Source organism: Dendrobates tinctorius, unplaced genomic scaffold, assembly GCF_039654945.1.
Source record: "Dendrobates tinctorius isolate UK_male_01 unplaced genomic scaffold, ASM3965494v1 ptg000138l, whole genome shotgun sequence".
Taxonomy (NCBI): domain Eukaryota; kingdom Metazoa; phylum Chordata; class Amphibia; order Anura; family Dendrobatidae; genus Dendrobates; species Dendrobates tinctorius.
The window spans coordinates 10,103,207-10,115,752 of NW_027361806.1; the positions used below are offsets into that span (position 1 = coordinate 10,103,207).

The 12,546-nt window shown below is 43.3% G+C and overlaps 1 protein-coding gene across 3 annotated transcripts in view; it reads left to right on the forward strand.

The window, feature by feature from the left end:
* The first annotated feature begins 398 nt into the window (after window positions 1–398).
* The window catches only part of PRKAA2 (protein kinase AMP-activated catalytic subunit alpha 2), a 50,127-nt gene continuing 37,979 nt past the window's right edge, over window positions 399–12,546 (forward strand). Inside the window, exons 1-2 of one of the 3 annotated variants that reach the window (XM_073544552.1) lie at window positions 399–449; window positions 10,453–10,594. Coding sequence is in view for 1 of the 3 variants with exons in the window: in XM_073544551.1 (XP_073400652.1) it covers window positions 788–881; window positions 10,453–10,594 (236 nt within the window). In the remaining 2 variants the exon portion in view is untranslated. Of the gene's footprint in view, window positions 450–486; window positions 882–1,076; window positions 1,173–10,452; window positions 10,595–12,546 lie in introns of those variants that run through there. The other 2 variants (XM_073544551.1, XM_073544553.1) reach the window with 2 other exon arrangements.

Consider the following 12,546-nt stretch of genomic DNA (forward strand, 5'->3'; position numbering starts at 1 on the left):
CAAATTCCCTCTGAAATGTAAAGTGCTGCGGAATATGTCGGCGCTATAAAAATAAAATTTATTATTATTATTATTTCAGCACTAAAATGAACAAAAGACTCTAGAAGTTTAGTATCGCCGTAATCACACTGAGAATAGCGATATCAGATCGTTTACACTGCACAATCAACCCCCTCATAACAAAACCATAAAAAATAACTATGACTGTAAGAAAGAATGACTCTTGCGGCTATATGGACAGACTCTCTGAAGAAGGGGAGGAAAAAATCCGAAAGCTGAAAAACGAACACTGGTCGTCAAGGGAAGGAGGGGCAAATGAAATAATGAATAATGCAAATATTTTTTTAAAAAAATCTATATATATTTTTTTCTACCAGAAAGAGAGTGCAAAAGCAACGCTCCATTTCCAGGAGTCTGGGGATTATAGTGGGAGCTGTAAAGACTGTCAGGTAGATGTAACATGGAAGAGGACAAGTCAAGGCTTTGGGGCTGCAGGATGATCCTGGCAGCGGCTCTGCCCCTTACCCCACCCTGTACACAGGAGAGCTGGCACTTGCTCTGCCTGCTGCCAATTTGCCTGGCACCCCTCCCTCCCCTGGGTCCATTTTAGGAGGGGGCAGCCTGGAGCTTTGCACCTTTGCCCACCCCACCCTCTGTGCAGCTGCTCAGCCTGTCAGGTCAGACCCTGTGGCGTGTGACAGATGCCAGTCGCGAGCTGTCAGGCAGGAGCCAGCCGGGCATTCCCTCTCCCTCCCAGCTGCATTGTGGGTACAAGCAGGATGCAAAGATGGCTGAGAAGCAGAAGCACGATGGACGGGTTAAGATAGGACACTATGTCCTGGGGGACACCCTGGGAGTCGGGACCTTCGGAAAAGTGAAGAGCTGAGTGCCTTTTCCTCCATTTCTCCTCTGGTGTAATGTCCTTGCTGTGCTGGGTGAGGGGCTGGGCGGAGAGCAGGGAGACTACGCTGCTTGCGTAACGCTGGGCTCAGAGCTGGCCGGCGCGGCGGCTGCGTAGCGAGCTCTGTGAATAGCAGTTGATACATTGTAACTAGAACGCTCCGGAGGCGCCGCCGCTAATATTTACCGCACCTGTCACTTGTTGTTTCCTAAAACTAGCGCAGGGGGTGAAGGTCTTTCTAGGGGGCTGTTCACACCTGAATGCTCAGCAGGTATTTCATATAACGTGTACTGCGGGTGCAGGGCTGTGGATTTAATTACTGCTTATAACAGGGGTTGGATTTGGGGTTATTTGAAATGACCAGAGAGAAGATCAGTCGCCTCTCTATAGGGTTAATTTCATATGATTGCCTGCTGTTTCATCTGTGTTGTGCCCCCTGGTGGCAGTAAAGGAAGGTTATGCCTAAAGGTGTTTTCGCAACATCATAAATTGGTCAAAATTGCAAAGTAACTTTAGTAATTTAGTTGTTATTAAAAATCCTTTCTGTTCTCCAAAATAGAAAAATAAATAATTGTGTTTACAACTATTAGCCCGGGTTACCGGCCGCTGCTGCAGTCATATCAGCGGTGGTTGATTTCTTGGGCAAGGAGTGCAGCGCTTACAAGCTCTAATGATGCCGAGGCAAAGTTTGCCTCTACTTGCAGCATCGGAGAGCGCACACTTTGGGCCTGTCCTGCACCCCTGCCACTGGTCCGACCTGTCAATCAGACAGGAACACATCTTCCGCAAGTGGTAGAGGAGTGATCTGCTCCTCAATAATAATCTTTAGACAACGCCTTTAATTGGAACTATAATTAACCACTTGTGACCCAGAGTCAAGGCAGGAATTCTATACCTGTTTTTTTATTTTAAAGGGAATCAGTCAATCGGGTTTTTGCTATTTCATCTGAGAGCAGCATAATTGTAGGAAAAGAGACCCTGATTCCAGTGATGTATCACTTAGTTTAGTGGGTTCAGCAATTGTGACACAGAGTTCTTAGGGTATGTGCACATGATCCGAAACTAGAAGCGCGGTGGACACAGCGCACGATCACTGCGTCCAGAGCGCTGCCGTCTATTGTACGCAGGTGAATCCGCATGTTTTCACTGAACTGTGCAGATTCACTGCGTCCAATACATTTCTATTGGTGACATTTCTCTGCAAGAGAAATTGATGGAGAGACACGCCGCATGTCCGCCTCCGTAGTTGAGCCACGGGCGTCCCTGGACACATAGTGGGCATGAGCGTTCTTGAAATCCCATCCACTATGCTGTCACATCTTGCCACTGCGTACACAGCGTCCAGCCCACAGCGTTTACTGATCGTCTGCACATACCTTTAGATGTAGAATGCAGCAGAGCTGAGAAAGCTAACCCCGCCCACCCAAGGCTCTCTGTGTACATAGTCTATTAACAGTAAGCTGCTTATCACAGGGGAGAGGGGCAAGATGGCAGCTAGTCACAGGAATGATAGTGTCTTAGTGATAAAACCTTTTTTGTAAGTAAATAACAGCACACAGTCTGATATGTGACACAAGGTTGAATTCAGTGTTTTAACCCGCTACCTTATGGTGTCCTCAGAGTACTTAGTAAAACACTGTTGACAGATTCCCTGTAATTATGGATTGCACACATAATATAACGAGCATCGGCTGGCAGCGGACCCTGCATCCACCTTAGGTCATACACTAAAGCCACCTGTTTCAATAAGTCCTTGCTTTAATAAGCCGCTGGCAGTTTTTTAAGAGGTTAATTTGAACTAAGTGGGTTTTACCATGTAAGCTGGGAAGGGAGGGTGTTTGTGTACATGTGGTTGGGGCACACTTGCAGTGGTTGCATAAATATCCCGGGGCTCTTCCTTTAGGAACAGATGATTGACAGGCGATACCTACATCTGTGCTGTGACCCAAGGGACAGTAGAGGCTTTTGCTCAATTACATGTTGTTGCTACACACTAAATTAGAGTCTTTTAGGGGGTTAAATAAATATCCAGAGCTACACTGCCTCTTCCTACAGGAATAGCTGCCTGTGACTGACAGAAATCCCCCACATCTGTGCAGGGCCCTAAAGGAATAGCACTGAAAGAGACTGTAACATTTATTCTTTGCCGAATTAAGGACCTGTCACTTGTTCATAATATTTCTTTCTTGCCTGGTGTAAGTGATGCAGTTCTTCTAAACCTGGCGTTATTTTATTTTACTTTTTCCTGCATCACTACTTTCTTGAGATATGTTCCCTAGTCTTTGTATGTAAATCTAGTATTATTACCCAAGTGGCCCTTGTCCTCAAAAAGAAGATCTGAGGGTCATGGCCACATGTGGCTAAATGGCCTAGATTTACATGCAGGGTATACAGGACTATAGCTCATGAACAAAGAGGAGCAAGAACAAAAGAAAATAAACGCCAGATTCCGAACAACGGCGTTTACACCAGGCACTAAAAAAATACTTATTAGATTAAGTGACAGGTCCAACCTATTAAAAATATTTTTAGAACAGCTGCAAATGCACTTCTTCTTTAATGTGTAAATTCAGTGTTGATGTTTTGACTATTGCAGCCAATCAAAGCCTTTAGGCTAGTTTCACACTAGCGTTTATTCGACGCAGCGCACGGCGCCGCTAAGCCCCGCCCCCTACCGGCTCCCTGCCCGCCCCATCCGGTTTTCGCCGCCTACTATCGCACATGGACACTTGCGATCTGCGCACCCTATCTTTAGCATAGGGTGCGCAGATCGTGCGCTGGCCGTGCGCTAGTAGGATTTTGCTGTGCGCTGCGCACTTTTGAAGGTGCGCCCGTGCGCGCCGAACGCAGCATATTGCATTTCGGCGCACACGGCGCACCTTCAACAGTGCGCAGCGCACAGCAAAATCCTACTAGTGCACGGCCAGCGCACGATCTGCGCACCCTATGCTAAAGATAGGGTGCGCAGATCGCAATTGTCCATGTGCGATAGTAGGCGGCGATGACCTGATGGGGCGGGCAGGGAGCCGGCAGTGGGCGGGGCTTAGCGGCGCCGTGCGCTGCGTCGAATAAACGCTAGTGTGAAACTAGCCTTAGAGGTCATTCCATCACTGAGCTCTGATGCCAGTAGGACGCGGCATGTGACCACTGACTGACTAAAGAGGTTACCTGACAGTTGTTTGTAAACAAAGGCTGGGAATAACATCAAAGCATCTGCAGGAGAAGGAAGAGTAGGATCAGTAATGTATGTACCCAGTGACGCCACCAGCAGAATAGTGAGTGCAGCTCTGTAGGATAATACAGGATGTAACTCAGGATCAGTAATGTAATGTGTGTACCCAGTGACGCCACCAGCAGAATAGTGAGTGCAGCTCTGGAGTATAATACAGGATGTAAGTCAGGATCAGTAATGTAATGTATGTACACAGTGACTGCACCAGCAGAATAGTGAGTGCAGCTCTGGAGTATAATACAGGATGTAAGTCAGGATCAGTAATGTAATGTATGTACACAGTGACTGCACCAGCAGAATAGTGAGTGCAGCTCTGGAGTATAAAACAGGATGTAACTCAGGATCAGTAATGTAATGTATGTACACAGTGACTGCACCAGCAGAATAGTGAGTGCAGCTCTGGAGTATAAAACAGGATGTAACTCAGGATCAGTAATGTAATGTATGTACACAGTGACTGCACCAGCAGAATAGTGAGTGCAGCTCTGGGGTATAATACAGGATGTAACTCAGGATCAGTAATGTAATGTATGTACACAGTGACTGCACCAGCAGAATAGTGAGTGCAGCTCTGGAGTATATTACAGGATGTACAGTTGTGGCCAAAAGTATTGACACCCCTGCAATTCTGTCAGATAATACTCAGTTTCTTCCTGAAAATGATTGCAAACACAAATTCTTTGGTATTATTATCTTCATTTAATTTGTCTTAAATGAAAAAACACAAAAGAGAATGAAGCAAAAAGCAAAACATTGATCATTTCACACAAAACTCCAAAAATGGGCCAGACAAAAGTATTGGCACCCTCAGCCTAATACTTGGTTGCACAACCTTTAGCCAAAATAACTGCGACCAAACACTTCCGGTAACCATCAATGAGTTTCTTACAATACTCAGCTGCAATTTTAGACCATTCTTCTTTGGCAAACTGCTCCAGGTCCCTGATATTTGAAGGGTGCCTTCTCCAAACTGCCATTTTTAGATCTCTCCACAAGTGTTCTATGGGATTCAGGTCTGGACTTATTGCTGGCCACCTTAGAAGTCTCCAGTGCTTTCTCTCAAACCATTTTCTAGTGCTTTTTGAAGTGTGTTTTGGGTCATTGTCCTGCTGGAAGACCCATGACCTCTGAGGGACACCCAGCTTTCTCACACTGGGCCCTACATTATGCTGCAAAATTTGTTGGTAGTCTTCAGACTTCATAATGCCATGCACATTGTCAAGCAGTCCAGTGCCAGAGGCAGCAAAGTAACCCCAAAACATCAGGGAACCTCTGCCATGTTTGACTGTAGGGACCGTGTTCTTTTCTTTGAATGCCTCTTTTTTTCTCCTGTAAACTCTATGTTGATGCCTTTGCCCAAAAAGCTCTACTTTTGTCTCATCTGACCAGAGAACATTCTTCCACAACGTTTTAAGCTTTTTCAGGTAAGTTTTGGCAAACTCCAGCCAGTCTTTTTTTATGTCTCGGGGTAAGAAGTGGGGTCTTCCTAGGTCTCCTACCATACAGTCCCTTTTCATTCAGACGCCGACGGATAGTACGGGTCGACACTGCTGTACCCTCGGACTGCAGGGAAGCTTGAACTTGTTTGGATGTTAGTCGAGGTTCTTTATCCAACATCCGCACAATCTTGCGTTGAAATCTCTTGTCAATTTTTCTTTTCCGTCCACATCTAGGGAGGTTAGCCACAGTGCCATGGGCTTTAAACTTCTTGATGACACAGCGCACGGTAGACACAGGAACATTCAGGTCTTTGGAGATGGACTTGTAGCCTTGAGATTGCTCATGCTTCCTCACAATTTGGTTTCTCAAGTCCTCAGACAGTTCTTTGGTCTTCTTTCTTTTCTCCATGCTCAATGTGGTACACACAAGGACACAGGACAGAGGTTGAGTCAACTTTAATCCATGTCAACTGGCTGCAAGTGTGATTTAGTTATTGCCAACACCTGTTAGGTGCCACAGGTAAGTTACAGGTGCTGTTAATTGCACAAATTAGAGAAGCATCACATGATTTTTCGAACAGTGCCAATACTTTTGTCCACCCTCTTTTTTATGTTTGGTGTGGAATTATATCCAATTTGGCTTTAGGACAATTCTTTTTGTGTTTTTTCATTTAATTCAAATTAAATGAAGATAATAATACCAAAGAATTTGTGTTTGCAATCATTTTCAGGAAGAAACTGAGTATTATCTGACAGAATTGCAGGGGTGTCAATACTTTTGGCCACAACTGTAACTCAGGATCAGTACAGGATCAGTAATGTAATGTATGTACACAGTGACGCCACCAGCAGAATAGTGAGTGCAGCTCTGGGGTATAATACAGGATGTAACTCAGGATCAGTAATGTAATGTATGTACACAGTGACTCCACCAGGAGAATAGTAAGTGCAGCTCTGGAGGATAATACAGGATATAACTCAGGATCAGTAATGTAATGTACGGTATGTACACAGTGACTGCACCAGCAGAATAGTGAGTGCAGCTCTGGAGTATAATGCAGGATGTAACTCCGGATCAGTAATGTAATGTATGTACACAGTGACTGCACCAGCAGAATAGTGAGTGCAGCTCTGGAGTATAATACAGGAGGTAACTCGGGATGAGTATGGCATAAGTAATCTCAAATACCTACATTACAGCATTATCATTTATAGCCAATTACTTTCTGTATAACCAATCAGAAATGATCTTATATATGGTCAGACCAGCTGTTCTGCTGTTATGGTAGGTGACCAGTGTGACGCTGCTATATGACTTTTGTTGCTTTTGGCTTTTTTTTCAGGAAATTCTCACTGGTCCTTTACTTTGCTCATTCTCTTCAATCAAACATTTTCCACTATTAGTGACATTTACTGAAATCCACCTGCATTTTACAGTCTCCTCAATTATAATTCATTCCTTCAAGGCTCCACTAATGATGTTTAAAAGTTTTCAGAAATTGGCTCCCGGAGGCGCAGTGACACCTTCATGGTTTTGTTATTTAATGTTTACTAAACACGAATGGCAAAATATTTATCACATAAAACTCAAAACATCGAGACGTTCATGTTTGGAGGCAGAGGAGTATAAGGGCAATTAGGTTTGGAACTACTATAAAGATTTTATGATGGGAAATTCAAAAATAGCCATTTCTTGATATATTCCTATAATCAGAATCAATTTTTCAAGTTTCCTGTCTGCAAATGGGTCAGTATAATGTATGCTTTGTTCACGACAGCCACCTAATAAATATAAACCCCTGACTAAACATGCATGGGGGCATCATGACTTTTTTAAAGTAAAGAAATAGAGAGTAATGTTGCTATATTAATTTCACAGTGCAAGCTAAATACTACTACTATATAATGCCAAATAACAGTACTATAAATTCCAATATGTTACTGCCATATGGTGCATATATACAGCTCTGGCGAAAATGAAAAGACCACTACAAAATTCTCAGTTTGTCTGATTTTTCTCTTTATATTTTTGAGTAAAATGTAAATTGCTCTTTTATTCTATAAACTACTGACAACATGTCTATGAATTTCCAAGCAATAAATTTTGCATTTATTTTCAGAAAATGAGAAATGGTCAAAATAACAAAAAAAAATGGATTGCTTGCAGACCTCAAATAATGCTAAGAAAACAAGTTAATAATCATTTAGAAACAATAATACTAATGTTTTAACTCAGGAAGAGTTCAGAAATCAATATTTTGTGGAATAACCATGGTTTTTAGTCCCAGCTTTCCTGCGTCTTGGCTGCTTTCCACCAGTCTTTCACACTGCTTTTGAGTGACCTTATGCCACTCCTGGTACAAAAATGTAAGCAGTTCTTCTTTGTTTGATGGCTTGTGACTATCCATCTTCCTCTTGATTACATTCCAGAGGTTTACAATGGGGTTCAGGTCTGGAGATTGGGCTGGTCATGACAGGGTTTTGATGTGGTGGTCCTTCATCCACACATTGATTGACCTAGCTGTGTGGCATGGCGCATTGTCCTGCTGAAAAAAACATTCCTCAGAGTTGGGGAACATTGCCTGAGCAGAAGGAATCAACTGTTTTTTCCAGGATAACCTTGTATGCGACTTGATTCATACGTCCTTCGCAAAGATTAACCTGCCCAATTCCAGCCTTGCTGAAGCATCCCCAGATCATCACCGATCCCCCACCAAATTTCACAGTGGGTGTAAGACACTGTGGCTTGTACGCCTCTCCAGGTCTCCGTCTAACCATTAGACGACCTGGTGTTGGGCAAAGCTGAAAATTAGACTCATCAGAGAAGATTACCTTACTCCAGTCCTCTATGGTCCAATCCTTATGGTCTTTGGCAAACTTCAGCCTGGCTCTCCTTTGCTTCTCATTGATGAAAGGCTTTTTCTACCTTTACATGACTTGAGCTCTGCCTCTAGGAGCCTGTTACGAACTGTTCTTGCCAGGCACTTCACCCCAGCTGCCATTTGCCATTCCTTTTGTAGGTCACTTGATGTCATCCTGCGGTTGCTGAGTGACATTCGAATAAGATGATGTTATCCTGGTCAGTGGAGAGTCGTTTTCACCCTCTGCCGGTCTGTAGCTTTAATTATTCAAAAGCGAAAATTGCCTAGGAAACAGACAGCTTCAAAGATAATTCATCCAAAAAGAGCAAAGGAAGCTATGTCTAAAAGTATCAATCTTTATTGAAACATGGTTAAAAAAGATTTTTTTTAAATGACATTTTAAATATAAAAGAGAGGACACAACAACAAAAATATCACTGCACCATGGGGTAAGCAGCAAAGACTGTTAATATAAGGTTTACATATGCAAATACTTCAATAGATGCAAAAAGTGCTCCTATATAAGAATTATTACAAAATAACTGTGTAGTAAATATCATTACAAGCAAGCCAAAAGGGTGCGCATAAGTGGATGCTGATACCTTTATCACAAAAGCAAGCCAGAGAAAAAATATATAAGGATGAATGAAGATTAGAGTATCTTGATAAAGCTACCGTGAAACGCGCGTCAGGGTCCTTGCCCGCACCTAAGGTAACATGCATTGAATACTCTGCTCATTTATCGCATCTTTGCTTTATCACCTGCTTAGAGATATCCATTATGGTTACTGCCGCTATTTTTGCACAGACATATATTGGCCATAGGATACTCTAATCTAAGCTGTATTATCATCATGCAGTTTAACCAAGAAAGTGCCTTGTAATGTGTCCATATACAGGGTGGGCCATTTATATGGATACACCTGGGTGGACCATTTATAAAGTTGGATCCAAAATAGCCGACTTCAAAATGGCCGCCATGGTCACCACCCATCTTGAAAAGTTTTCCCCCTCCCATACACTAATGTGCCACAAACAGGAAGTTGATATCACCAACCATTCCCATTTTATTTAGGTGTATCCGTATAAATGGCCCACCCTGTAGTACTGCCAGATAGTGCATATGAAATAGCACCATCACTGTAACCCATTGTAAGATAGTAGTAAGTATGTAGATGCCCCAGTTCTTTATCCCTCCCAATTTACTACATTCTGGATGCACTATAAATCTTGGTGTAAAACAATATGTAGATTGCCCATATACTACTGCCATATAGTGTATAGCACCATACAGTGGCGACATGACAGTTTTGTGTGGAGGCTCTAGTGTAATGAATTCATTTGCTGTAATCAGGATATACTATAAATTGTGATATACTTTATTGCCAGTGGAACCAAAACGGTGGAGTGATAACATTGGGGCAGGGTGTTGGTACAGCGTAATGTCCCAATTTTCTACAATATGGATACACTATAAATCCTGATATAAGACAGTAAATACAATGGTTGTGTAATATTGCCATACTGTACATATGTGATAGCATCATACAGTGGAAACATGACAGTGCTTTGAGAACATGAGTATAGAGTGGAATTTACAACTTTGCTATAATCTGGATACACTATAAATCTTGATATAAACTAATATATACTATGCTCATATAATACTGCCGCATAGTGCCCAGATACTAGCACCAGCGGATTTATGACAATGCTCTGATAACATGTATATAAGGTGGCGGACGCCTTAGTGTAATTTTTCCAATTTGCTTTAATTTTGGATACTTTATAAATCATGATATATTACAACATATACAATGCCCATATATTACCGGCATATAGTGCACATATAACAGCACCATATAGTGGAACCATGACGGTGCTGTAATAACGTGGGTGTAGGAGGCTCCAGTGTGATTTCTCCATTTACTATAATCTGTGCACATGATAAATCTTGATTCAAACCTTTGTATACGGAGCAGTAGATGCTAACGTTAGTGGCCTCTTGTGTTGTTATAGTGGGGGAACACCAGCTGACAGGACATAAAGTCGCAGTGAAGATCTTAAACAGACAGAAAATTCGGAGCCTGGATGTAGTTGGTAAAATCAAGCGGGAAATCCAGAATCTGAAGCTTTTCCGGCACCCGCATATTATTAAGCTGTAAGTATCTCGTTCCGAGTCATTGTAGAGTAAATGTATCCTTTACGGCATTCACTTATTTATCCAGCACTGACACTGAGCTGTCTTATACTCCAGTCACATCCAAGGCTGTACCTAGAATTGTAGCTCCTGTTAACTCTTCGGGTGCTTTCACATTGCGTTCAGGCACTTGGCCGTGTGCACCCCTGGGGCCATAGACTGTGATGGTGCAGTCAGGGCGAATGTGAGGTTTTCCGTGCATCACTTTTGGGCATGTGAGCCTTCTGGAGACGGACACTCAGACTTAGTAGACTGCATCTGAATGTCTGTCTCCAGTAGGTGTATACTTCTGAAAATAATGCACGACAGAGCTCACGTTCGCGCTGTCAGCGCCATTGCAGTCTACGGCACCGTTGGCGCATACGCTCCAATTTTGCGTTGGGTTCGGAAGCAAGCCCCTATTGGTCCAATGAACGGGTGCCAGAATCAGTGTGAAAGCACCCTTACATTGCAGAACCTCACACCCTTATGGCCCCCATACACATTAGACTAATGTCAGACGACGATCTGATGTATATGATGGTTGGGAGAAATGTAGATCGCACATGTCTAGTTCCGGACTGCCAATCACATTGATCTCCCAGAGATCGGCCCACGTGCCAGGCAGCAGTTTTTGCATAGAGAACACAGGAGTGTTCTGACTACATACGATCGCTCCTATGTATGGGAAAATCTGCTGGGACGGCTGTCAGCCAAATGATCGGCCAAAGCATGGTTTGGCATACTACAGCCATCTAATGCTGACCTAGCCATAGTTCTGCTAAAGTAAAGCCGGACGCTCACTAACCTCACCGTATTGTGGAACCCCGTTAATAACCATTGCATTATAATAATGATATAATAATAGTATAATAACCATCCAATACTAATAGTAAACATCAGTGCTATTACTATGAACACTCCTGCTATTATTCTCCGTGTTTCCATATCACCCGCTGCACTTGGTATATAAACATTGGCCTCCTTGTTTGTGACCTTCATGCGTGGCTATTGTCATGATTTGTAGTTTTGCCCTGTCCTGTATTTTGTATAATATGTCATGTAACTTTCCTCTGGTTGTATTTGCTGTAAATTAACCATGTCTCCTTCCCCCAATACTTTGCAATGTCTTGTGATGTACCTGGACCATAATCTAATTTAGGCTTGTGTCAACAGCTAGTGGAACTTTGGCTATTGTTTTCCTAAGCAGAAGATAACCTACAATACACATCCTGTAGACTAAGTGGAGCCCTTACATTTCTAGAATCTTCTGATGGACCAAACCATTGAATAGTAGGTGTGACCCCTACCCCCCTTCAGATGGACTGATCCCAGGAGCCCTGACAATACATTCTTGCTTTAAGATCAGATGTGAGTTGGATGCTAAAAGAGAAGGACGAGGCTGTCTGAGGAAGCTTCGACCTCTGTGTGATCGTGGTGGATTTCTGGGACTCTTAAAGGACTATGGTTTTGTGATCTGGCACAAGGATTGTCGGGAGGTGCCCCCGAATCAGTTTCCTGTGGACTTATTTTGGGACTCTGCAAATTACCTTCGTGTTGTTCCTGTTTTTTGGTCAATAAATCTGTTGGATTATTCCCAGGCCTGCTGTCCCTCCTTGCTCTGGAGAATACTCCCGTCACAAACTGGTTGGCAGCACTGGGATCAGAGCAGAAGGAATGGAGGACAACGGCCCATCAACATCTGGAACCAGCACCGCAGAGTACAAGAACTGGACTGCGGTGAACCTACAAACAAAGGCCCGTGAACTGGGAGTCAGCTACAAGGGACTCTCCAAGGAGCAGCTGATTGAGGCTTTGGAAGCAGTTCACCTGCAAGATGATGCTGAGGAAGGATCCTCACAGCAAAGAGAGGAAAGGCGGCAGTCGGAGGTAAATACCCAAAAAAGTCAGTGGGTTGTGTGGTACGAGGAGGA